This window comes from Dendroctonus ponderosae, unplaced genomic scaffold (assembly GCF_020466585.1).
Source record: "Dendroctonus ponderosae isolate FM_Combo_2020 unplaced genomic scaffold, Dpon_F_20191213v2 Dpon_F_20191213_2, whole genome shotgun sequence".
Taxonomy (NCBI): domain Eukaryota; kingdom Metazoa; phylum Arthropoda; class Insecta; order Coleoptera; family Curculionidae; genus Dendroctonus; species Dendroctonus ponderosae.
In genome coordinates this window covers 12,877,632-12,904,732 of record NW_026018165.1, presented here as the reverse complement: position 1 = coordinate 12,904,732, position 27,101 = coordinate 12,877,632, and the positions used below count along the sequence as shown (strand labels likewise).

General features: G+C 36.8%; 3 protein-coding genes across 7 annotated transcripts; 1 reads left to right on the top strand and 2 right to left on the bottom strand.

Annotated features, from left to right (window-relative positions):
- The first annotated feature begins 136 nt into the window (after nt 1-136).
- On the top strand, nt 137-18,962 carry LOC109544483 (NPC intracellular cholesterol transporter 1). Of its 5 annotated transcripts, XM_019914695.2 has the most exons (17): nt 137-408; nt 7,044-7,312; nt 7,464-7,650; nt 7,702-7,923; nt 8,600-8,792; nt 9,593-9,676; nt 10,810-10,953; nt 12,055-12,145; nt 12,210-12,348; nt 12,735-13,171; nt 13,231-13,802; nt 13,861-14,125; nt 14,186-14,727; nt 14,827-15,119; nt 15,204-15,738; nt 16,582-16,661; nt 17,583-18,962. In XM_019914695.2, exons 1-17 carry the CDS (start codon nt 346-348, stop codon nt 17,586-17,588), a joined length of 4,122 nt encoding a protein of 1,373 aa, XP_019770254.2. In that variant the 5' UTR covers nt 137-345; the 3' UTR covers nt 17,589-18,962. The 5 variants fall into 5 exon arrangements, with proteins under 5 accessions (XP_019770254.2, XP_019770253.2, XP_019770255.2 ...); XM_019914694.2 differs by lacking the exon at nt 16,582-16,661; XM_019914696.2 differs by lacking the exons at nt 9,593-9,676; nt 16,582-16,661.
- Nucleotides 18,963-19,016: 54 nt separating this feature from the next.
- On the bottom strand, nt 19,017-23,317 carry LOC109544484 (pre-mRNA-processing factor 6). Its single transcript, XM_019914698.2, has 17 exons — nt 23,103-23,317; nt 22,842-22,901; nt 22,692-22,758; nt 22,375-22,623; nt 22,118-22,310; nt 21,972-22,054; nt 21,630-21,861; nt 21,415-21,527; nt 21,127-21,284; nt 20,851-21,060; nt 20,627-20,789; nt 20,398-20,574; nt 20,160-20,343; nt 19,908-20,104; nt 19,566-19,850; nt 19,357-19,508; nt 19,017-19,270 (listed from the first exon to the last, which is right to left on the bottom strand). The coding sequence occupies exons 1-17, from the start codon at nt 23,195-23,197 to the stop codon at nt 19,087-19,089; spliced, it is 2,802 nt and encodes a 933-aa protein (XP_019770257.1). The 5' UTR covers nt 23,198-23,317; the 3' UTR covers nt 19,017-19,086.
- An 825-nt stretch (nt 23,318-24,142) lies between these two features.
- LOC109544657 (F-actin-capping protein subunit beta) lies at nt 24,143-26,394 on the bottom strand. Its single transcript, XM_019914966.2, has 6 exons — nt 26,247-26,394; nt 25,731-25,939; nt 25,502-25,674; nt 25,238-25,437; nt 25,022-25,168; nt 24,143-24,953 (listed from the first exon to the last, which is right to left on the bottom strand). Exons 1-6 carry the CDS (start codon nt 26,247-26,249, stop codon nt 24,855-24,857), a joined length of 831 nt encoding a protein of 276 aa, XP_019770525.1. The 5' UTR covers nt 26,250-26,394; the 3' UTR covers nt 24,143-24,854.
- Nucleotides 26,395-27,101: the final 707 nt, after the last annotated feature.

Below are 27,101 nucleotides of genomic sequence, written 5' to 3'. Positions count from 1 at the left end.
TGACGTTTACTGTCAAGCTGGAATGGCCATCTTTCGCGTTGCCACTATAGTAGAAAATGCTTCAATCTTAAAAAATACTTTATTTGTTACATATGGCAACGTCGATTTGCAGATCGCATGCGCTTTATTGTTTTCCTGATTTTCAGTTTTGGGTTGAGACATGTCAGAATTTCTCTGTCACTCCAGACTTAAAAGCGAGTGATTCATTAATTTATTTGTAGTATTTGTGTGAAAGTTCAATCGATGATGTTTGTGCGGTCTTAAAAGACATTTTAGCAAATAGTTCGGTTAAAACGCGACAAATCTGTGATTAAAATACATTAGTTCTTAAGTGGGCAAAGCAAAATGAGGACTTTGTCGTCAAAGCTGTACTTCTATGGATTGCTGGTGTTTATTTGTACGAATGAGGTAAGTGATAAGTTTTCCTATTAGTTGTATATTACATAGGTGCATTAGTAATCCGCCCATGCATGGTTGGCTTACCAGGTTTAGCCTGGATGCGTTACAATTAGATTAAAACCCAGGCATCATGTTCACACTGAAAATCTGAGTGAAAGTTCCATAATTGAAGATCTTTTGGCAAATGAATGTTCTTTCTTGAAAACGCATTACATCTGTGGTATCAAGTATAACCAATTACAATTTTGCGGAAAGTCAACTATCAGACGTGTACTTAATTGTTGAACTTTGCTTGGTAAAATTATGTCCTCTAGTCTAAAGGTGAAGGTAGAAAAAGTCCCCAATTAACTTATATAGCATCCTTTTGCAAAACCGCCTTACTTAGAGCAATACCTAACACATTTATGCACAACTTTTGTCTGAGATAAGAAAGTCATTCTCTAACGAACGCCTTAAGTATGAATTGAATTTAACATCCGTTGTTGTTGAGTTATTTTCTTTGTCGTACTTAATCTTTATTGTATTTCTGTCATGTGATAAAAACCTGCCTGATTAACTGCTATCAATAGGTTTCTAGCAGTGTGCATATTGTAATGTATAAAAATTGATGCATTACTCACAATTGGTATAAAAAGAAAGGAATGAGCATTTAATGAAACATTCAACGAATATAACCAACACACCATAGTAGATAAGGACACGAACCCAATCATCAAAATTTTATTTGATGATAGAGGATCACTTCAGAAGTGACTCATAATATTCTCACGAAAAGATGGAGAAATATTGTTTATGAATAACTCAGAAAAGCGAATAGGCCTAAAAGATTTCTCCGCCTAAGAAAAGTAGTGGAAAAAATGGAATGGAACAGTCAGTACTAGTTTAGTTTCTTCAGAAGTGAAAGTTGCTCAATTATTCAAATATATCTTGCGTGCTTTTCAGGACAAAATTCGAATGTTACAATAAAGATTACCAATATTGAAATTTTAAAATGTCCAGGTCTCAAGTGAATTTGCCTTCACATTCCTCTGCAACAGGCTTTATCATAGTTATACTATAGTTTCACCTAAAGCCTTGTCCACTAAGTTATTGGGATGTCACATCTTGTATTCTTTTGTTTCTTACCTATTTATCTTGTAATTTAAAAGTTTTATTATGTCTTGGAATAGTCTCTCCTATTGAATTTAGATCTCAAGGTTTGTTCACGATGTTCATGTTTTAATAATATTATTTTTTGCAATAAATTAAAAAAATTGGTCATCTAATCAAGAATTTAACTACAGCGAACACGGAGAACTTGGTTTTTGTTCAAACAAACACAAATTTAGTATTGTGTTTTAACAACAATTGTTCTTGCCCTTTGAAAACTTTGAAACTGGATAAGTTTTGATTGACGCCAGCGAAGTAATTTCTGTTTGAAGCTATATCTAACCCAATTCTTTTTTGTCAGTCCGTGTTTTTACAAAAAAGAAGTGACTTCAGGTAAAGTTCCTACACGGTGGAATATGAAACAATGCTAAATTTTTGAGTTTAGCCTGCTCCAGTTGAACAAAAAACCTTATCTTGGATTTCCACTCTCTAGAAACTTTATCTAAAGTGCGAAATTTTTGCAAAAACCTGGAGTGATAGAAAAATGATTGGACTCGATATCGCTTCAAACATAATTTCAATCGCTCCAGCAATTAGAATTTATTCATGTTCAAAGTTAGGGTAAAATTGGCGGTGATTATTTTGTTAAACAGTTTAGTTCAGTTCACGCACACCCAAGGCGAGTCTTTTTCTGACCTATAAATGGTTTTGGAATCTGAGTCAATAATGTCTGAAATAAGCGAATTGATGCAAGCCATTTCATTGCGTCAAATATGTACACACAAATGTACTTCATCTGAATATTAAATTCACTACATACATATATCATTATCCTTGGCCACAACCTTGTGCCAATATCATGTAGGTACACGCAAACATGTAAACATTTTTTTATTTTATATATGCGGTCGTTTTCTACGGTTAATCGTTTTTTCAAAAGCAGCGAACATTTGGTTTTTTTGCCGATTTGGAGTAGCTAGTGGCCATCATTTCTATCGATTAAGAATCGTATAGAAAAGTGCAAGCAACAGTGGAAGCTCACAAAACAACAAAAATCCGACAGGAAAAGAAATTATGCAGTGATAAGAACTTGACGAACTCAAACTCTACAAGGAACTTCTGTTGGACAATACCGAAGAGGAGGAACTAGATGACGCAGAAATAGAGAGCAATTGCTTAGAAAGTGACCAGAAACTGCACATTTAAGAAATGTTGTGTTTATATTTAATAAAGTCGTTTTAAAGAGTTTATTTTGTTTTTATGTTAGTTTTGAGTTAATCTATAATGATGGCTTTGATTGTTGTTTCTTCGAAAAGAAGAAAATGAAAGTTGAAGAATAACAAGTAAAACAAAGTAGCATGCGAACCTTGAATAAACCGTCGCATCAAGTGTTCAATGTTAAGAATAAAGTATATTTGCTGCAGCGAACTATTTCCAAGACATTTATAAAAACGATTCATTAATAATTAAACATTCTTTCGAAGATAGTTTTTCTCAGTAATCGGTTTACTGAATTCCCGTAACATAAAGCGTAAATAAACCTTTCATTTACTGAATTGATGTAGCGAATGACTTAACAATTAATGTATAAACTTGTGAGTCACCTGACAATTGATTGGAAAACATGCACCATATCGGAAACTAACTGTTTTATTTTCGCATAATTTTGTAATCTGCAATTTAATTTTGCATTTATTGCTGTTTTTTTCCTCTGTGTAAATCAGGTGATTTTGAAAGTTTCAGAGGACATTTATCAATGCAGTATGCATGTGATTTGTGGATTTTATTGATTGATTTATTCAATTATACCTACAGGATGCTGTGGCTTTGCTCTTTATATCTCCAAAATTTTTAAAAACCTCTTATTTTAAATGGATCTTCCTACAAGTTTAAGTTTTCCCAAAGATTCTGAACAATTTGTATGTATGAAGTTTTAGCTTTATCGCTACCGGTTTTGGCAATATTTAGGTTTTAATATTAAACATCTAATAATAAGCCAGGCATATCGATTCATTCTTTTTCGTTATTAGAAAGAAGTCTTCTTGGTTATTAAAAAAACAACACTCTTATATTGGCGGTCGTACTCGTTAAAATACTTTGGCCGTTTTTCTCTCGACAATGGCGAAATGAATATGCAAATTATACTGATGCCTTAATGCGGCTAAGATAAAATAAATGTTCACACAGAAGGTCAACTCAGGTAAAGAGGTATTGATTAAACGTGATACTTTTTCACACGATCTTCATAAGCACCTAATGAAAATTAATTGAAGTTAATGGAATTGAATTAGAGCGGTCGAGACAGCTTGTTAATCCAATAAAATTGACTCTATTCAAGCTTTGTTTGATTCGGGTAAAAGTGTGAGTTTATTTCCTCAGGCAACGCCGTATCGTTTTCCGTTCATTTTTACCTGGTTTTTTCAACCACAAATTCACAGTTATAAAATTGCTTGTGCTTTTTTTCAATAATTTCAGTGTTTAGTCTATCGTTGGGTTTTCCTCTGATGCTTTAAAATTTGCTTGATCTCGCAAACAACGCAAGCTAAATAGAATATCCTAAATTTATGGGTGATGCAATTTTGAGCTTGTTGCCCGATCCACCTGTTCCCCGATCGTTAATCTAATCTTAGGCTGTTACAAAACTGAACCGAACTCAGATTAATACAAACTTTTAAATCTCTATTTATTTTGTAATCGTTTTTCTTGCGACTAAACATTTCGTACATACGCAGGTGTTTTATTATTGTCTATAATGATGTTTGCGCGTTGGATTAAGGTTCATTGAAAAATTTCCTGGACTAAAATTGCACCTCTCTAATTAATTTCTAATTGTACTTTGATTGACATTGTTATTTAAATGTTTTTTTGTTACATTGTTGTAAAAATTCTTTATGGAGGATAATGAGGGTTTTAGTCATAATAACACGTTACTCGTTTGCTGGGAATTTAAATATTTAATCAGGTTAGGTGAGTGAACATCGGATAGTTATATGAAAAACAGAGCTAACAATAATGACTTTCGGGAATTCAGCTAGAAATAGCTTATCAATGACTTGCAGTTTCGTACTGTTGATGTATTGAGGTTTGAAAAGTTCAAGTACTTACTCATCTTTGCCGTTTGTTTAAGGAAAAAGTTATTTTTAACATTGCTGAAAAACATCCGCAGTCCATAACAGTATGCATAGTGCGAGATTCCAAGCATATAATGTTTCAAAAATCTTTATTCATTGCTTGCTTTATTGTATCAAAATGCCCCAACCTTGATTCAAATGGGATAATGGGATTTCGTTAATTACTTATTCAAGCTGGCTGAAGGTTTCTATCTTAATAAAGTATCAATTATTAGATCAATGAGAGCGATTGCTTAAAAAGCTGATGAATTTGCAATTCAAAAACACGAGCTTAAATATGTTTTGGCCATTTAATTCTATTTTCAACTACTGCCCATAGGATTTTCACAGTTTGCTTATTTACGTTCTGCGTTTTTGTAAAACGGTCAATAATATTTTCCTGTTGTTCACTTGCTCGTGTTGTCCGAGTAAATTTAGATTCGGTTTTCGCTATTTTCGTGAGCTTCATTTCAATACTTCCTTTCTGTTCCCGAGAGGAAAACAATCGATTCATTAATTAAACGTGCGTAGAAAAGGCTATTTTAAGACGGTTTCCAAATGTGTATATGTTAAAGGATGACACAAACAATAACTATTTTATACTGTTTATTAAAAAAATCATTTGTCCAAATTATTTTCTGGTTTACCCGAGATTCCCACTAGTAGCGAGTTTTATACACATGAAAAATAAATTTTATTTCAGAAAAAAAATTATCATTAGCTTTTTAGTCAAATATCGTGTATATAATTTTCGTTTGTTCACTCCCTGCTTGCGGTTAATGGTTAATGCAGCCGGAACTTTGCGTATTGCTTAACGGTCGATTCACTCGAATTATTTTGGAAACTCATATTTTATTTAGATGGTTCTGGAGCAGTCAGGATCCTTTGTTTTTAGGTCCGCTGTTTTACTATGCATAACCTGAAATAAACTTCTCGCCGAGGTTTATTTTTAACTTTTAATCCGACACGCTCTTGAAAACATTAATATATCATGAGATGCTATTTGCGTTTCTTGGTTCCTATTTTTAGTGGTTTGGAAAATTCAGACTCAACAGCATTTATTCATTTCGGTTAAAAGAGGACAATGTTTTTTCAGTTCAAGGATTTATGTTTTTTTTTGAACGCCAGACATCTTGCATGTTTTGAATATTTTCATACTCATTAAGTATGCAAGAGGCAAATTGTGAAAATTACACACCCTGTAGAAGTGTCTTCTACAGGGTGTGCGAATTTCAAAATACCAGCTGCTCTGCATGTGGAGTTTTGCATTTTGAAAAAAGAGCGTGCAATTGAATAAAATGTTCTAATTCTACATCTGCGTTTACAAAACGCGCACGAATCAGATGTTTCGACGATTTACATGAAACTTGCAGCGTTTGTTGAGCAAAGTGTCTTCTAAAGGGTGTGTGAGTTTCAAAATGCCAATTGCTCTGAGTGAAGAGTTTTTGAATTTTGAAAAAGATCTTGCAGTTGCGCGAAACCTTCCATTTCTACAACTGTGTTTACAAATCGCACACGAATCAGATTTTTGGTGGATTTAAATGAAACTTGCAGCGCTTTTTGAGCGAAGTGTCTTCTATAGGGTGTGCGGATTTCAAACTGCCAGTTGCTCTGAATGAAGAGTTTTTGAATTTTGAAAAAGAGCTTGCAGTTGAGCGAAACCTTCCATTTCTACAACTGTGTTTACAAATCGCACACGAATCAGATTTTTGGTCGATTTAAATGAAACTTGCAGCGTTTTTTGAGCGAAGTGTCTTCTATAGGGTGTGTGAGTTTCAAAATGCCAATTGCTCTGAATGAAGAGTTTTTGAATTTTGAAAAAGAGCTTGCAGTTGAGCGAAACCTTCCATTTCTACAACTGTGTTTACAAATCGCACACGAATCAGATTTTTGGTCGATTTAAATGAAACTTTCAGCGTTTTTTGAGCAAAGTGTCTTCTATAGGGTGTGTGAGTTTCAAAATGCCAATTGCTCTGAATGACGAGTTTTTGAATTTTGAAAAAGAGCTTGCAGTTGAGCGAAACCTTCCATTTCTACAACTGTGTTTACAAATCGCACACGAATCAGATTTTGGTCGATTTAAATGAAACTTGCAGCGTTTTTTGAGCGAAGTGTCTTCTACGGGGTTTGCGAATTTCAAAATGCCAGCTGCTCTGAATGCACAATTTTGAATTTTGAAAAAAAGAGCGTGCAGTTGAATAAAATCTTCCATTTCTACACCTGCGTTTACAAGGCGCGCACGAATCAAATTTTTGGGCAATTTAAATGAAATTCACAGGGTTTTTTGAGCGAAATGGGTTCTATAGGGTGTGCGAATTTCGAATTGCTAGCTGTTCTGAATGGAGAGTTTTTGAATTTTGATAAAAGAGCGTGCAGTTGAATAAAACCTTCCATTTCCACACCTGCGTTTACTACGCAAATAATAATGTTATTTTGAAATTCCAGGTTTATGCCGCTCAAAACAATACGTCCATCAGTCGTACAGATGTACCAGGATCGCGAGGCCATTGCGTTTGGTATGGTGAGTGCCATCATCAGGGCACACTTGCGCAAAATTGCCCCTACGATGGACCTGCGAAGCCCTTGAACACTTCGGGGGCTGAAATTTTGAAAAAGTACTGTCCAACTATGGATCCCAGCAGCGTGTGCTGCGATGATGCCCAACTACGAACCATGGATAGTAGCATTGCATTGGCTGCCAATTTCTTAAAAAGGTAAACCACTAGAGACTCTATTGACTAGGTAAAAGTATATGTTGGAACCACAAGTTAGTTTTCTCGAAATTTAAATAAATCACATTGGTTTTGCAAAATTAATTTTCATCTCTGGTTTAATGATTTAAGCTGATCATGATTTTTCTTCTAGATGTCCAAGTTGCATGTCGAATCTCGTGCAAAGCATCTGCCAACTGACCTGTTCGCCTCACCAATCAACATTCATGGACATCAAAAAGAACAATACTGATACTGAGACTAATGTCACATATATAACGGAAGTGGACTATTACATTACCCAGCAATATATGGATAAAACGTACAACTCCTGCCAGCAGGTAAACGCGTTTGGTCGTGTTGATGGTGTGAACACTAATGGGTTTTTATAGGTTTCAGTACCAGCCACCGGGCAGCTGGCCATGGATTTTATGTGTGGCGATTGGGGTGCGCTCAGATGCACCGCAAATCGATGGTTCACCTACATGGGAACCGCTGGAAACAACAGTGTTTATGTACCGTTCCAGATCAATTACATCAACTCAACTACAGCAAAAGTGGGCAACTTTACACCGATGGATATAGAAATTACTCCCTGTAATAAACCGTTAAATGTAAGTTTCTTCTGGTGGTTTATTTAGCACAGTAAATCATTGTTTATCACGTAGTATCGATTCTGAAATAGACCAGCTTGGAACCACTCCAAAACATGCTACTGGATGCGGTGTTTCTTGTAAACATCGTTCAGATTTTCAGGTGGGAAACTTTTAAAGTTTTCCTTTTATTAAGCATTAACTATCGGAAATGTTTACATCAATGTTCACATTACACATTAAGTTCAATTGTAGTTAATGGCACTGAAATACAAAGCATGATTACTAACTAATGCAATAATAATTATTTTGGAAAACGTCAATAGTTTTAATGACCCAAATACGCAAAATATTTTATTGTGTTGCCGAAAACGATAAGATAAAACCCATTAAAATCCCTCCAGTTGGTACGTTTATTTCTTGATGGAAAATGTCACACATATTTAGAAAAATCCGTTAAACTTTGCTTTTAAACCGAAATGAGCCATAAAAGCTTGACCCTAAATTAGCATTCCTATATGCTTAAGTACGGAAGTTTTTGTTTGAAAATGTGGTAAAAACTGGATTTTTTTCCACAAAAGCACTTTTTCACTGAGGCCCTTTTCAGCTGGTCTATCGACATTGAGCAGTAAAGAACAATCCAGAAGTTTTAGCTTTGTATTTGCTTGAATAAAAACAAACTATTGTTTTTTTCTAGAGTGATACACCAGCATGTAGTTGTGTGGACTGTGAAGATAGTTGTCCAGTGCCTCCCCCAGATCCGCCCAAACCCCAACCCTTCCATATAGCAGGTTTCGAGGGCATGAGTTTTCTCATGTTGGTGGTTTTCGTTATCGGATCCATCGTTTTTCTGCTCACCGTTTTTATGTGTTCGGCAGGCAGAACTTTTGGTAAGTTTCCCCATTTACTAGGAATTGGTTATGGGTTCAGCAGTTGTGTTTTTTTCATGTGGCACGTTTTATGGTCTGGTTCCGCGCTATGTGCATGATGTTAAATAACAAGAGTACACTTTTTAAGGTTTTTTAATCGGTTAGATAATTGCAGAGGGAATTTGTTGAATATTATTTGAATCGGCGGTTTTTTTTGTTTCAAACTGGGGTGATTGAGGAATTCAATGTATGTGGAGAAAAGTATATGCTTCAAATTTATTCATCAGTCCATCAGTATAGCAACTATTCCATAAAGAGTAAATTGTTCTCTCTATTGTTATTCGTCAAATTAATTGAATCTTATTCGACTCAATTGTCCATAACTTTAGGACTTTACACAGGTTAACATTGCTATATGAAGTTTTTTCCACTGCTCGCGGCACTTATGTAAAGCTTATCGCACCAGTATGGTTGATCACGTTCATATTTCAATTCAAAAATGCAATTTTGTGTTGAAACCATATACAGAGTGTCTTGGTGAAGTTACCATCCGGCAATACCTCCGGAACTGTAAATTGTGCAACTTGGAAGTTTTATATTACGAAGTATATTCTTATCAGGTTCTGTCGAACCTCTACACATTCGGGAATTAACTTGCAGTTTGTTAAAAGAAAACTGAAGCAGATTTGAGAAAATATGTTTTCCCTAGTTACTTCTTAGCTCATTTTGCATTATCACACTAACTAGGCTTGATAGCTAAAAGTAGGTGTGAAAAAGGTTTGTGAAGTGTGTTGTTTAACAATAGCAAATATATTTAACAGATGTCAGACTGATAAATGAACCCGAATGTGTCCCTGACGTTTTGTCGGATGTTGAATTGGATAATGACGCCGACGTTAGTCAAGGTACCGTGCCGTCGTGACGCTTGTTGTTGACCAAATCCACTTCTCTCTCTTATTGTATGTGATTTGCATCGGAAAAAGTGAATAAAACTACTGCAAATGTCGTTGATTTAAAAAGGAGAGCGACGTGGATTTAACTTTGCGTATGTTCGTATGTCTGCCGCTTTTCATTTGTGTGTTAAAAGATTGTTAATGTTATTTTCCCACTCATTTTTATTGACCCAGTGGTTATGCTCAAATGTTTATAGGTATATAAAGTTTTATTGCCTTTCTCCATTTCAATTGCCACGGTTTATCTACAGGAGGGAATTGCGCCGATAAGTTCTATATGAATGAGGCAAACTCATGTTTTCAAAACTTTATTATTGGGTATTTTGGCTCAAAACTTTTGTTTTTTAAAACGATAGATTTTCCGCACGTCTTCTAGTACAGATTGATGAAGAGTGCTCTTCTTATTTATCAAAAAAAGTACAAAATTGCTCTGAGTGCGTGTTTTTGGAAAAATTTGAGGTGCAATACGCAGCAAAATGCCATTGTTTTTACCAAAAAATTGTGTGTTGAATTAAATCGGCGTTTTGAATGCGATTTTTTTGACCCGAGTTATAAAGTACGTGGCCAAAATAAGTTAACTAAATTAATGGAAAAAAACTCGAGGATGATTAGTGCAACTTGGTGTGTAATCAACTGTACAGTAAAGTTCAATGTCAGTCATAACTGCGCATTTAAATATTTACACATGGCAATTAATACCTTTGTTGATTGAAATTTGTATTGCTTGGAAAATTATCAGTTTTTACGGTTTCAAACGTTATAAAAACAGCAGTTTCCACCGGGGATGTCTGTTCTCCCCTCGTTTATCCAATGTAGTCGACCAGATGAATAGCAACTGCGCTAGAACAGTCGCTTATATGCTTTTTCGTAATCAGAATAAGAATGCATTTGACAAGAGGATTGTTGTTCTGGACACACGCGATTTTGGCCTGATCCTTTACCAGTTTTATCTAACAGCTAAATACTAATTAGGAATCTAAGCATCAGTGTTTTTTTGTTTGGAGCACGGGCAAAGCCGCATTATGCGATAACATGGAGTGGGGTTGTGGTTCCGGTCTTTAACTCTGGGTGTCTTTTTCTTATAGTTGGTCTGGTTGGTCAAGGGTCCGAAGAGATGCGCGCTGCGGTCGGTCGACGTCTCGCCTCTGCCGAGTTTCACTCGTCCCAAGTGGCACTGGGAGACGCGAGCGCAGGCGAGAACAGTCCCCTACAGAGCAGTCACAGATCTAGTACGTCCAAGATCATCTTCAACACTAACCAGTCCCAAGTGGTTGGAGTTGCTCTGTTTTTTCACTAAGAAACACTCGACACAAACACTTTGGTTTTGACTACAAACCTCTTAAAACCTCTTAAAACTTTACTCAATTTACGAGAGAATGAACGAATTGGGTGTGGAGAGTACTCACCAATGGTGGTTGGTTTTAATGGTTGCACGTAGTAGTAACAGTAGCACTAAAAATGTGGTTCTAACAAACACTCGCATTAAAACATTTAGACTTTCGCCACCATTGCGGAAAACTGTTGTTTTTTCATGCTTTTAAGCCGCCGTGAATCAGAATTTCTTTCTGACGTTTTGCAAGCACGAGTGGCTTGCAACTTCAGAGGTGTGTTCGCGCCCGAAGCGAACAAACCTCTAAAGTTGCAAGCCACTCGTGCTTGCGAAACGTCAGGAAGAAATTCTGATTCACGGCGGCTTAAAAGCATGAAAAACTCAACAGATCTTGCATGTCTGGAAGAATACTGTCGTATATTCACCATTTGAAATCGTTTTTTTCTAAGGATGTTAAACTGAAAACACTTTTACGGCATTTTTCTCCTACATGTGCAATTAGATAACGGGCGATGGTGCACGAGCTTATGATTATGATTTATCCACATCTGGCCTGGAGATTTTCTGCTGCCTGCAGCTTAATGGTGGTTGAATTGATTTTGGCGCCCATTTCAATATACATACATCAATTTTGCATTGATTTTTTATGAACCAGCATAGTTTTATTCGATTTGTTTCACAAATCGTAAGTTAGAATTTAAAATGTAAATTTTTAAAGAGCCTTCACTATTCAAGGTTCCTGGTTAACATTAACTTACTTTGATGGTTTTATTTGCGTACATGCTTTGAAAGAGTAGTTGAGTTTAGATGATTGGAAAATCGAGCGTCTGGTGGCAAAAAACACATAAAGAAAGTTGTTTCGGATCAGAACAGATGTGGATACTAGAGTAATTTTACATGCATGGATGAAGAATACGTTTCTTAGGGTGAATGGATTGCTACTATTTCTCCACACCAGAATCTAACATGAAGAAAGATTTCAATATATTTTTTCTGATAGGTATCACTTCTGAGCTTGAACATGAAATGGACATGCACTCAGTTAGCAAAGTACCCGGAGAGTATGACACCCCCTCGTCATTTATTGAAAGGTATAATACAAATAAATTTTGGTTAATTTTCAGTGTAATAAAATACAATGTGTATTCATTTCAGATTAGGGGCAAATACCGACTCTTGCCTGCAGAAATTCTTCGAGAAATGGGGCACTTTTTGCGCGGAAAGGCCATGGTTGGTTCTCTTTTTTGGTACCTGTGTGATTGTCGCCTTGGGTCATGGCATCAAATATTTAAAGGTATTGTTTATTTTTTTTCATTCTTTCTGTTCGGTAAAAGTTTGTGTCAAGTTGATTTTTTTCGATTTTTTAGCGGCATCTTAGACTCTAATGGTCGATGCTGAAAGCGGTACTATTTGTCCGATTTTTTTGGAGTCAATAAACACCATCCACTTTGCGCGTTAACTTACATTTCCCATTATGTAGAATCCGGGCCAGAAAGAAACCAATTATTAGAGATAGATCCATATTATTTACATGAACATTATTAATAAGATGAAACTATATTAAAACGCATCCCTAAATAATATATTCGATGTCGACTATTTTCATGCGTTGTATTTATGGACGTTATTTACGCAACAATCGTTTTGTGTAATTTTGTTAAATTACTGTTTTGTTTTTAGGTCACTACTGATCCCGTAGAACTGTGGGCCAGTCCATCGTCTCGCAGTCGTGTAGAAAAAGAATATTTCGACTCCCACTTTGACCCGTTCTACCGAAATGAACAGGTCATCATCCGAGCGAAAAATCTGAAGTCTATTATTCATCCAACTTCACTAGGCAATGTCACGTTCGGGCCCGCATTCAACGACACCTTCCTGTTGGAGGTGCTGGACCTTCAAGAGAGAATTAAGGCCATTGGAGGGGGTACTGACTATGCGTACGAAAATATTTGCTTTGCACCTTTGAGAACTGATGAGGATGAAGCGTCGCTGGATCAGTGCGCGGTTCAAAGCGTTTGGGGATATTTCCAGGATAGTATCGAAACTTTTGAAGAAACCGGAACGGATCCAGATCACTTTCAAATCAATTATTTAGACGCTTTGTTGAAATGCATGTCGTAAGTATCAAAGTGTTTTATTTAATTGAACAACGTTAATTATTTTTTGTTTGTTTTAGCAATCCTTACAATACAGATTGTTTTGCCTTATATGGAGGACCGGTTGATCCTGCAATTGCATTTGGAGGTTTTCTAAAATCGGGGGAAAACTTGCCGAAAAGCCCCAAATATGAAGATGCCACAGCAGTTATTTTGACTTTCTTGGTCAACAACTATCATAACAAATCGAAAATTGTTGCCGCCATGGAATGGGAAAAGCACTTTGTAGCTTTCATGAAAAATTACACTGAGAGCAATGTTTCGCAGTACATGGATATCGCGTTCACTAGTGAGAGATCGATTGAGGATGAATTAGATCGGGAGTCTCAAGGAGATGTAATTACCATATTGATTTCCTACTTGATTATGTTCGCGTACATCGCCGTTTCCCTCGGCCAAGTTAACAGCTGCTCCCGACTGCTTATTGACAGTAAAATTACGCTTGGTTTGGGAGGAGTCATCATCGTTTTGGCCTCTGTGGTGTCTTCTGTAGGATTATTTGGATTTGTCGGCACTCCAGCTACTCTGATCATCATTGAAGTGATTCCCTTTTTGGTGCTCGCAGTCGGAGTGGATAATATCTTTATCTTAGGTAAGAGTGGTAGCATGCATGTGCGGTTGAATTGAGTGAGAATATTTTGCAATTTCAGTGCAAACCCATCAGCGCGATGTTAAGAAGCCGGGAGAAACCCACGCTCAGCACATCGGCCGTACTTTAGGCCAAGTTGGCCCAAGCATGCTGTTGACAAGTGTTTCTGAAAGCTCCTGCTTCTTTTTGGGCAGTTTATCAGACATGCCAGCCGTACGAGCTTTCGCCCTCTATGCTGGAATGGCTCTACTTTTCGATTTCATTTTCCAAATTACCTGCTTTGTTAGTTTGCTGTCTTTGGACACTATTCGACAGAACTCCAACAGGTAAGTGCTAATTTTTCTTGCAAGTAAACAAAACTAAATAAAATTACCGTCATGTTACAGATTTGATATATTCTGCTGCTTGCGAGGGTCCAAAAAGAACGAGCCAGACAATCTGACCAGTCAAGAAGGTTTATTATTTACGTTTTTTAAGTCAGTCTACGTGGGCTTCATTATGAAAAAGCCAATGAGAGTGCTCATAATGATCGTTTTCTTCGGCTGGTTATGTTCCTCGATCGCCGTGGTGCCGCACATAGAAATCGGTTTAGACCAAGAACTGTCCATGCCTGAAGATTCTTTTGTGTTGAAGTACTTCAAGTTCCTGAAAGACTACCTAAGCATCGGACCGCCAATGTATTTCGTAGTGAAGAATGGACTAAACTACTCGGAGTTTAAGGACCAGAATTTAGTGTGCGGCGGACAGTATTGCAATGTGGACTCACTGATCACCCAAGTGTACATGGCGAGCAAAGATCCGGAAAACACATATATTGCCAAGCCAAGCAGCAGCTGGTTGGACGATTACATTGACTGGACGGCCATTGAGAGCTGTTGCAAAAAACGTGTAGCTGATGGCGGATTTTGTCCACATGAAAGTTACGACCGTAAGTTTGTCAATTCCCATACAAATCTGTAACATTGTTGAGCAACAGAAAATCGCTTTATTGAATGGTCGACTTATTAGATTTTTCTAATTGTTTCAGCACAATGTCAAGCGTGTGGTATCGCCCTAAACAACAGGACACACCGGCCAAAGCCTGAAGAGTTTGAGCGATACATCTCGTTCTTCCTTCAGGACAATCCGGACGCAACGTGCGCAAAGGCAGGTCACGCCGCTTACAGTCATGCTGTTAACTATGCGTCCAATAGGAAAACGAATCTGTCTAACGTGGGCGCCAGCTACTTTATGTCGTACCACAGTATACTGAAAACGTCAGCAGACTACTACGAAAGCATGCGCAAAGCTAGGACTATATCAGCCAATCTTACCAAATCGGTGCGTACAAGAATTTATTCGAAACACGCTTCAATCCCGATTTATTGAAATGTCCATCTGAGTAGTGTATATCCTTCTGTTTAGGTTGGCGTTGAGGTGTTCCCATACTCAGTGTTTTACGTGTTCTACGAACAGTATCTCACCATGTGGCCCGATACGTTACAAAGCCTTGGAATCTCTCTCCTTGCCATATTCCTCGCCACCTTCTTCCTGATGGGATTAGATATATTCTCCAGTATCGTGGTACTGATCACAATCACGATGATTCTGGTGAATCTCGGCGGCTTGATGTACTGGTGGCACATCACTCTGAACGCAGTGTCGTTAGTCAATCTGGTAATGGCTGTGGGAATTAGCGTGGAATTCTGCTCCCACTTGGTACACAGTTTCTCCATGTCAGTGAAAACGACCAGAGTGGATAGAGCGGCCGACGCTTTGGCGAAAATGGGCAGCTCCATCTTTTCCGGTATTACGCTGACAAAGTTCGGAGGAATTATTGTGCTGTACTTCGCCAAATCGCAGATTTTCCAAGTGTTCTATTTCCGAATGTACCTAGGAATTGTCCTGTTTGGAGCCGCTCATGGGCTGATATTTTTGCCCGTTTTACTCAGTTTTATTGGTAAGTCACTCTGTTTGCTCAGTAGGAAGTAGTAGTTTGGCTTTATTGCTTTTTGCATCATTTTTTTTATAATCAAACTGGGTTGTTTGTTGATATCTCTACACACATCCGCTACCGAAGATCAAGGTTTTTCCTGCTTATTTAGTGCAGGGATTTCTTTTCAATTACATTAATAACAACTTACTACACTAGAAAAATGTGATTTTTTTGCTAAAAAAGTTTTCTGTTGATGTTTGTAATAATGTTAATTTACTGCATAACGTGTGCGTTTATATATATTTGCTTGCTAACATTTCAACCATATGTTTTTATCTACTTTATAATTGGGGGCTACTTACCCGCATGCACATTTTGATCTATTAATATTTAGTCTGATTTTTTTCAAGTATCAAAACTTTTGCAATTAACTACACATTATTTTGTGCTATTGTTAATGTGGTTCAAAGTAGATTCTATCAAAATATTTTAATTATTATTCACTCGTGCCTTAAGTGGACAATACTTTGAACTGCATTAACCAATTGGATTAAGATAGGCAAAATAATTTTTGCTCTGCATTGTAGAAGAAAACTGGTTTTCCCCAAAATTTTGCTTCATTTTTTGGGTTTGCTTGCGTTACATTTACAACTAATAACTCATGTATTAGTTAGAAAATTGAATGTATGTGAAACTAATGTTATATTTTCATTAGTTTATTTCGCAAGTTATTTTTTTCTGGCAAAACTATGTTGTATGCATTTTCCCGACAATATAATGATTAGCGTTAGGTATTGTATATATTTGAACAGACTGTTGTATAAGTGGTGTACCTGTATTTGACCCATGACAATCTTTTGAACGCAGGAAGCCCCATGAATAAAGAGAAATTGGCCAAGCACAGGAATTTAAACGGGCAGCATTTCCAGGAAACACATTTCGGCAGAGTAAGGATTTTTTGTCTTTTCTTTCTTTTGTATTTCGCTTTGTAGATAGTTTTCATTTAGTTTCTCTGATTCACCTTTAGTAGTTTTTTTATGTTTAGGTAGATTAGAAGCACCGTAATGCGCACATGCTTTTAGTAATTGATAAATTATGAAATTTTTCGTGCACCAGTCTAACTTAGCAAACCTAACTATGAAAGTTAATGAAGAATATTGGCTGTTCTTCGAAATTCGTTTTGTACCTGCTCTAAAACCTTCTTTTGGAACTTTTCAGTTGGGTTCCTAAATGTTATTTCTTAAAAAAACACTACTACTATTTACTCTGAATTTAGCATAGACTCTCTTTCAATATTGCACCTAAACAAATTCATTGTTAAATTAATACTTTTTGAACGAAGCTGCTCAAGTATTTATTTCCACGTTTGCATTTGCTACTGCTATTTGATAAATCTCATTGCTTGGCTTTGCCAGTTGTGATGAAAAAGATGCATGTTTGACTCGTTACTAATATACTAGCAAAGGAAACTATTGATGCAACGCCAGAAATATTTGCAAAATTCCAATCAGCAAACCGTTTGTACACAGGGACTTACCAAACACGTTCTCCATCTAAATGAAGAATGAAACTAATGGGTTTTTCGGGTTTTTAGGCCGTCGTTGGGTAGAATTTCTTCTTGACGTTTCGCAAGCACGAGTGGACTTGCATCTTCAGAAGTGGTTTGCGTTGCAAGCAAAAAAAAACCCATTAGTTTCAAGGAATGGCCTCGAAAGTCTATCTCTTTTGATAAATGAAGAATGTTTGAAATATTTCTGGTCGCATTTTTGTGTGCTAATAATGTATGTTGTGCTCTACCACTGAACTCAGTCGACTTTCTTCTAATTGCACCATCTGTTGACTGTTGAATAAAAACTTGTTTTTTCTAGGCCTGATGACGCAAAAGAAGAAAATCGCGACCGTTGCGACGCGTATGCAGTTCGCCAGCGGTTCTGTGGAAAGATCAGGCGAACCATCTGTCACATCACCTCTCTTGCAACCGTCTTCAAGCAGGCAAGGTTACCACTCTATGATTCAAGAAGATGACTGATATCTGATAATCAGGTATACTAAACTGTTAGGATCGTATTAGTACAAAACGACAAAGTAGCCACTGTTTGCCTTATTAGTTTAATGTGGTGATTTTTTTACTTAAAAACACACTTTCTCGGTTTCTACTATTGGGATCTGTAAATAAAAGTATTATATTCTTTATAGTGTGATATGTTGTCGGTTTATTTATTAGAATTGCTTCGCGGAAGAGCTAAAATACCAACATCTAAATACATATCTGTAGTAAAAAAATCTGTAGCTGCAGTGAAAATAATAATTCAGATGAATAAACTGGCAATTTTAATTTAATTTAGATTGGTAAAGTACTTTTATTCGAACCTCGAAGGCAGTCGTAGCCCTAATTACCTAATCATCATTTTAATTTGGCTGGATTTCAAAACGCTGGTGACTAAACCAAATATACACAAATGTAAATATTTACCGATATTTTTTAGTGTAAATGTCGCATTATTTTTTCTTGATATGGTTTTTCCAAATGGTTCTCCTTTTCATTCTCCACAGAATCAGCTTAAATGTGTGGACTTCCAACTTTTCCACGTACAAACTGTAACTCGTATAGTTGCATTACTATACACGTTTTAATTTCTTTTAACCGCTTTGTTTGTTGTGGTTAAGCCAAAAGGGTATTTTTCAATTGTAGATAAAAATTAGATAAATGTTTTTTTTTTAATTTTTAAGGAAACTTAACGATATATCTTTATAATGTTGCAAATAATAATTTTATTAGAAACTTATTGGAATTTGTTGAGCGTTGCTTCTATGTTCAGTAAGATGCTTTGATGCGATGACCAACTTAACTGAGCATGGAAATAGTTTACGAAGCATATATTTGGTTGAATTTGAACTATTTCCCTAAATTAAGACTGGTATTAACTGAAGGTATAGATGTAATGAATCTTAAACAATACGGGAGAATTTTAATCGTCAGTTTTCCATTGGGAGTTCATTAGTTGCTCGTAATTTTATTTAAAAATAGCTTACACGTGTAAGTAGTTGCGTCCAATAATCGTATTTGCGTTTAAACAAATTGAACAATAGAACAACATACATTATTTTTTGTTACCGCGTTACATTCCATAAAAAATTGAAACAGTGCTATATATTTTTCTATAAAGTAAGTTTGTGTATTTCTATTATTTTTAGGACAAAAAGTGTACAGGTCTTTTATGTAGAAATATACATTGTGTATTTTGTAACTTAGTTTTTATAATCGTTCAGAGTAGTCAGTGGAATAAATAAAATATTTCATGTGAAATTCGTGACAATTTACTTCAATCAACTATAAACTTGTATTTTTTAAGCCTCATTAAAATTACTTTGTTATATCGGTATAGGAACCTCTTTGGCGACAGCCACTAGAATCTGTTCGGTGTTCCATCCGACTTTTTTGATATTCTTCGAAACGCTGCACCACAGTTCTCCATGGTGCGGTTCAGCGGCCAAACATCGCTCTTTTACTTCCTGTTGTTTCTCCTTTGTTCCATGTAATTGTTCGAAACGGTACCTGTAACAATACGAGTTCAATTTAAAAAAAACTAGGAACTTTAAATATTGATGAATGTTTATAAATAGTTTGAAAATAGCGCTTACCAATTGGCCCATGCATCACCCAAATCAGGATCTAACTTCAGAGCCCTTTGGAACCATTCTCTACACTTACTGACTTTCCTTTCGGACCAAAACAGTTTACTAACTGCAAGTAACACGTGAGGATCGTGTTCGCATTTTTTAAGAGCATCAACCTAAGATCCAAAAAATTTCACTATTAAGTTGGTCTATTTTGAAGCGGAGTAACTTACCGATTTTGTCTTTCTCTGAGGTCTGGGTTCCATAAAAATGCTCTCAGCCCATAAAATGCCAGAGGTGGGACATTCCTGTAAGGCCTTTGCCATCATCGAATTTGCTATCTCCTTCATACCGGCGCGGAGCTCAACTCTGATCGCCTCCATCCATAAATAGTCGTTTTTCGGGTTTTTCAATCTGGCTTTTTCTAGCACTGACCGCGCCTTAATCAACAAACCTCGCTTTTCTTCCAGGCGTGACAGCAGCAACCATAAAGAAATCGAACTTGGCGCTTTTTTAATCTATAAGTTTTGGAAAAATAAATGAACAATGTCGATTTTTGGGGATCACTCACTTACCCCAGAATTATACGCTTCAAAGGCCTTGGTAAGGTCGCTTTTTTGCTCGTATATCTGCCCGTACATCATCCAAAGTTTGGGAAAGTCTGGAAAAACTTTGATTGCCTCATCGAGCAGCGTCAGGGCAGCATCCAAGTCGTTTAAGGACCATTCAAGTTTGGCACTTTTCATCATGACTCTCGGTGTTGGGGCAGATCCTATAATTTATTTGCTTAAGTAACCAGAAAATGTTCACAACTTAATCGTTTTTACCTCTTGCTTTTGCCAAAAGTCGCCTGGCTCGTTCATACTCCTTGTTTTCCGACTCAAGTTTAACGGCCGCCAACCAGATTTCCTCACTGTTTGGATTAGCTTGGAAAGCTAGTGATAAAATGCCTCTGGCTGCCGGCACGTCGCCAGCTAACCACTTACTTTTGGCGCCCATAAGCCAAAGCACCTAAATACAAGAAATGGCATTAAATTGGAATAAAAACTGTTGTCGTTAACTTACTTCGCTTTTCGGGCAATGCGCTACGGCCCTCTGCAGCAGACTTTCCAGGCTCTCCCTAGTCCCGTGGTTCTTTTCTAAATAAGCTGCGCGCAACCAAATTGATTTCTTTCCTGGAAATGCTGCTAATGAGATATTGTATACCGCCCTGGCACATTCATACGCCCCTTGAGTAGTACACTAGAAAAAAACCTTATTGTAAAATTGAACGGTTTGAATAAAAACATCTTACATTTTCAGCATCTTCCATCCAAGTATGCTTCTGGTCTTCCGGTTCAACGCCATACCCAATAATGGCTTTAACTATCGCCCTGCAGCAATGAATATGGCCACCATTTTCGCTTTCTATTGCTTCCTTAAACCACTGCTCGCGATTAATCTCCACACCGTTTGAACTGAAATGATGATGAAAATGAATAGAATAAAATGCACATAAAAGCCTCCGCATTGAATTACCTTAGAGATGAAATTGCTCTCTCTATAATTTTTTCCACCATATGATGGTTTCCATTAGCTTCTTCCAGTTTAGCGGCGGTAGTCCAAATCTGCTTGTCTGTCGGTATGTTTTCTCTGGCCTTGTTCAACACTTTTCTTGCATTTTCGTATGTTTCCAATCGTGCCAAGGCGAGCCACAATTCTACTGCTGTCGGACAACATTCAACAGCTCTAAGTAACGTTTAAAAAATACAAGCTGTAATATTAGTAGTCCTTTTGTTAAATTTTCGACCTCACCTGGAGAGCAAAATTCTTGCATCTTCAGGATTTTCCAGTTCTACTGCGGCCTTCCAAAGCCGCACAGAATTTGGAATGTGTTCCAGAGCTTTACGGAAAACCCTTCTTTTGGCTTTGGTCTCAGATTCCAAGTCGGCGGCTTTAATCCAGATTCGTACCTAAAAAAATAGGTTCATCTTTAAGCCGAACCAATGATCCGGGCCTAATGGAATTGAAAATTAGGCAAATGTAATAAATAAAAAAATAAACTTGAATCATAGTTCTCCAGTTATTATTAAAAAATCTTACTGATGTGGGAATGTGTCTTGCTGCTTGCGCTATAACAGCTTTTGAGGTATCCGGTGGGTTCAATCTAGCCGCTTCAAGCCAAAGGTCTTCACTCTGCGGATTCACTTCGCAACCTGAAATAAATAGAGAAAATTAATGATCTAATTATTAACGAAAAAAAAGATAAAGACCGAAGAACACCAGATAAACAAACAAATATATTTCGTGTTAATTACCTTTCATTATAAGATTTCTTGCAGCTTGTACTTTCCCGGTTACTTCCTCCAACCGGGCACTGGCAACCCAAGCCGGTGGATGATTGGGATTGGTTTCCCTCACGCTTTTCAGTAGAAGACGGGCTTTTTTTATATCATTAATGTCGCCCCCGTATGTAGGGATCATTGACTGCAGGTCAGTCAAGTATCCTTTAGGGTCAACAACTGTTTGGCCTGTTACTGAGTCAGACACCTAAATGATAAAAAATTATAAAAACTAATGATCCAAAAAACAAACTAAAACAGATCCGTTATTGGGCTTTTGATAAGGACTGTTTTTATGTGTGAAGAATATTATTTTACCTGGGATAGTTTCACATTCATGAGCGTATTTCTGGCTTGGCCAATTTTCCTCAAATCCATGTCTCCGGTTGGCGTCAACATTCCTGAAAACAACACAACAGATAGTTAGCTGAAGTTTATTTCATATCACACAATTTTATATATACCGGGGGTTGCTGCTCCAGGAACCATACTAGCCAACCCTGAACTGGGATCAATGCTGGTTGTGGCATCGCCACCTAAATTTCGCGATAACACACTATCAGGCAAAGGAGTGAATTTTTCTCGTCTTGGATTTCGTTGGTCTTTGTTTCTTGCATCGCCCACTTCAGGAATATGACGCCATTCGTCTTCGGACACCTGCAATGAATATATTCAAGTTAATAAAGTACAAAAGCCTTATTGAACTGATTGTTTTTGTTACCTGAATCAAGTCCCTTTTCAAATCTGAAAATTGCTGTTGAATCTTCGGCCTCTCTTGCCGATACTTTTCTAACTCTTCCCTAAGACGTTTCTCTCGATATTCCTTACGTTTTTCATCCATTCGTTTATCGATGGCTTCGTAAATTGCATCCGCTTCAGCATCATCCTTATCATAGGGATCTTTGGAGAAAAGAGATCCTCCATATCCGCTGAATTCATCGTAATTCGAGTCGTTCAAATCTTCCTCGTCCTACCATTTCAAATATATAGTTTAGAAAACAATTTGAGGATTAATGTTAGGCACAGCAATGAGCATACCTCTTTTTCTTCTTCCTCCTCCTTTTTCTTGGTGCGCTTTGCGGCAGGAGGAGCATGTCGATCATCTCTGGAACATCAGTGAAATAAATCATTGTTCATGTTTACGCTGGGTGAAAGCCATTGGGCAGACTTAAAACAGGAAATACTTACGAAACATCATTTGCATCTCTAGCAGGACCAATATCAGATCGGGTGGTAAACCCAGTAGCTCTATAAAAGAAAAACAATTAAAATATAAGAAACACTGTATACTTCATCAATCATGAGAGTGAATGGGGTACAAAAGTGTTAGACACTCCTGGATTTTGTTACAGTAGATCCATGAATGTTTCTAACTGTTTTCAGCAAATATAAATGTGTTTTTTCACAATGCCTCATAGTAGGGCTGGAGTAAGCTGAAAAATCGCTCACCCTCTGCCGACTCCAGCTACATATCCCAAAGGCGCTGGAACCCCCAGAAAGTGTTTCTTATTTCGATTAACTAAAGCCGCAGGCGGAGTAGTCATTCTTCTAGTGATTTATTGTGGACTGCAAGGAAAATTGTTTGAAATCATGGATTAAATGCATCAAAAACAAACATTGATTGTCAAGTACCAATATGAAAACTAGGGTTAGGTCCATGGATAAAGACGAGTAGTTGTAAGGTCAGGACTGCATTTCTCCACATTCCTGAGATCGGTGTTACGCGTGCCCGCGCCACCAGGAGCGCTGGCGTCGACAATTTTAATTGATGTGAACGACAAACATCAGCGACAGAAGTTTTGGGTATGGCATACATTTCACCGAAGAGTCCAAGTTTGTCATGATAAATAACCGCACAAATATGAAGTGTAATGCTGCGCCATCTGAGTTTGTCATAAAATTATTTTTGAGATTAGTAGTCATATTTTTATCAGCTATGTAGGCTTTTACAAAGCTGTGTTACCCAAATTTGGTAGGTAGTTACCCAAGCTATCGCCCCGGATGGCATAAATGTACCCATTTTGTAACATTTTGGTGCTTGCAGCCCACAAACATTGATATAAAAAGAAAAAAAAATAAGTTCGTTTAAATGGCACGTACTGATGTTTTTGGTTCTGTTTGAAAATCTCGCAGGACCAAGAAATAGTAGGTGCCATTTAAAAAAAAATGTTAATGATAAAGTTACTTGAATAACATTTGAATTTGGCGGTTTAATCACCAGCCCACGCCGCTACTGAATGCGGTTTGCCGAAATCACTAGAGTTGCCAATCTAAACAGTTTGATAATCTGTGGGTTAGGTATAACAAATCGTCTCTAGTCAAAGTGCGAATGCATTGTTGTCACATTGTGGTATGACTCAATAAACCAGAAAATCTCTTTGTCTCTAAAGGTCTCCCGATTTATAAACTGCTGGTGGCAGTTAAAACTTACAATTAGTACTTTTTCCGCAACAGTAAAACATTTCCAGGAAAGAAAAAAACACACACAGTTCTTATATTAAAGTTAAAACATTTATTATTCTCAGGATATACAGCAAAAATCTAGATAAATTAAAGTTAATGTTACAGTTTTTTTACAAAACACTCCAATTCAAATCACTATGTTTAAGGATTCAAAACAGTGAATCTGCTAATGCATCTAGGGCGTTTTAAAAACGCTTTAAACGGCGTTTCATTTTTACATTTTTTGCTTTAAAAAAAAACACATTATGGTAAAAGTGTAATTTAACAAACATACAGAAAGCCATCAAACGTAGACATTTGATACATGACACAAAAAAATTTACCTTTAAACCCAAGTTTTTTTTTTATGAAAAAGGAATGCAATGATAAAAAATATTTTATCAAATAACACAGAATAATCAGATAAAAGAAAGTTGTTAAAAATATACAATACAACTATTTCAGTGCAACTTTAATAATTTAATGCCAATTAATGTCCATCTAATAATAGAATTCATTCTCTTCTGCTATAGGCTTATTCACTTCTTTAGTTTGAATCAAACCAAGGAGATAAAAACTGAAATTCGTGTGCAAATAAATAAATACGTAACTCTTAGCTGAGCGTATAAACCATCTGAAGACTTAAAACTGTCTTAAATAATCTTAGCACGCGGTATATTGAATGTATAGTATCTGTATAGAATAGATCTGCGATATTTATAATTCTTCTCCATAATTTATCTCACAAATCTGTAAACATCAATTATCTGATTTGTTGTGCCTCTTTTGCAACACACTGGCCAACTCAATGCGATGTTTCATGATTTCATTCTGTTTACTATCAGTCAGCGGTTCAACCTAAAAAACCAAACAAGCTGTGCCAAAAACTGTCCAATGTAAATTGTAATTATTTTACACAAACTTACCGATCTTAAACTATTTACTATATCCTTTGTCTTACTGAAGTAAATTTCGTTGAGGGTATTTCGGATTTTATTCTCCATTTCCTCGACCATTTTACCTATGTTTACAATATGCGAGTTGTTTTCATTTACAACCGCATCTTGTTCTATCTAGAATAGAAAAGACAATTACTTTAATTAAAAAATAATGTTACCATTTATTGCCACATCAATGCTTACCTGTCTGGTTAAACTGCCCCCCAAATTCATTGTTCCAGAGCCCGTTTCGTTCGTTTGAAGCCACAGCATGGTTGTTGATGTCATCTTGTAATGGGAGGTTCTTCCTGAACTTTTCTCTTGCACTTCCACTACATGCAGGGAATCCCAGCAACCGTTAATCTTCTTGCTCCCGTTGCCGATTTTCTTTATTAATATCACTCCTGAACAATGGGGCAACTACAGATTCAACCACCATTATGAAAAGTTTTAAAAATCCAAACTGACCTGCAAAGCCATGATCTAAGTCCCAAAAGTACACTGAACTAACTCCTCCTTCAAAGTACATTTCCCTATACTGGTCAAAAGCAAGGTTGGCATCGTGCTCCAATTTTCTGAGCCGCTCTGAGGGCATCTGTCCATCATCCAGCGGAGGATAATAGGTGTTGGACCATGGAGATCTACAGATAGATGAAGCAGGAAATTAAACCAACTAAATGTTTACCTGACGAATCACCTGTATGAGTCACCATCTCTGTTGTAGTCGCACAAAACGTAATCTTGTCCCGTTTCCTGATCTTTTGCGATCTTTAGGGGCTGGTCAACAGAAGACAAGAGATCCTCACATAAACTAGGTACCAAATCGATCAAGTCACTGAGGTTTTTCTCGATTTGTTGGGGGGGCAGCCTCCTCATAAGGTCCAGAGCGCAATCAAATTGATCACCCTAAGGGGTTTTTGCGTTAAAACATACATATTTGGAAAATAACGTAGCGCAGTAGATAAGGTTTTTGCAATGAAAAAACATGGAAAAAACTACAAATATGCAAAGTTTTGCGTTAAATTTGGCATTTGTGAGTCAACTCATGCCTGTAAACACACTTATGATTTTTACTAGATCATAGTTCCGACAACTACTTTGTGTTTTGGTCGTCATTATGGGTGTGACAGAATTAGTATCATTTTTCCTTCGTTTTCGGCATATTTGCCTGGCATGGCAGTGTACAAGCTTGCAAAATACATGGCTTACTTACCATTTTAAGTAATCAACCCTGACAAATAGGAAAATAATTGAGAAAAATATTCCAATTTATTCAAAGCGATTTTATAAACCTTCCAGGAATTTACAATACGTCACTTGACATCGACGTCAACAGCTGTAAAGGAGTCAAACGCACTTACGCTTGACAACGCCGCTTAGGAACCTGACTTAACGATTGTAAATCCGTGAAATGTTACTGTTCTCGCTATGTGAAAATATTCGAATGCCTCTACGCAAATTTAAAAATGAATGTAGATCGAAAACAGTCGCTTTATAAGCAAGGGAAATTTGATTAAGTATAAACGCTGAACATATAAAGAGCACCGCCGCACTTTATTCAAATTCCTGCTGTGGTGCTGTGGAATCAGTCAGCTGGAATTTCCAGATAAAGACCATAGAGTAAGTAAAATAAGTAATTAATTAAAGTAAAGTAATTAAAGAAAGTATAATAAATTTTACTTTCTCTATGATAAAGACTCTTTATCTATGTATGTTGTTTTGCATATGATGGATGCCGATTTACTCGATGGAACTAGCAGGCCAGATTCTTGAAAAAATAAACTAATATATTTTAGTTTACTATAAGTAAAATGTCATAAAACCTCCTGCCGCCAGCGAGCGATTATTTTCAATGTTTAATTTTATTTTATCGTTTATTTATATCGGATCCTCGCCCTTGTCTCTGGTTAGGAACCGATTTTTGGACGTGCTGTTCTAACCATAGAGAAAGTAAAATTTTACTTACTCTATCTAACTCTTCTCTTCTCTATCTCTAGGTTCTAACTCTCACGAACTTCTACCTTGACTGACATCTGACACCTGCGCTGTTGAAGATGTTTGGATAATA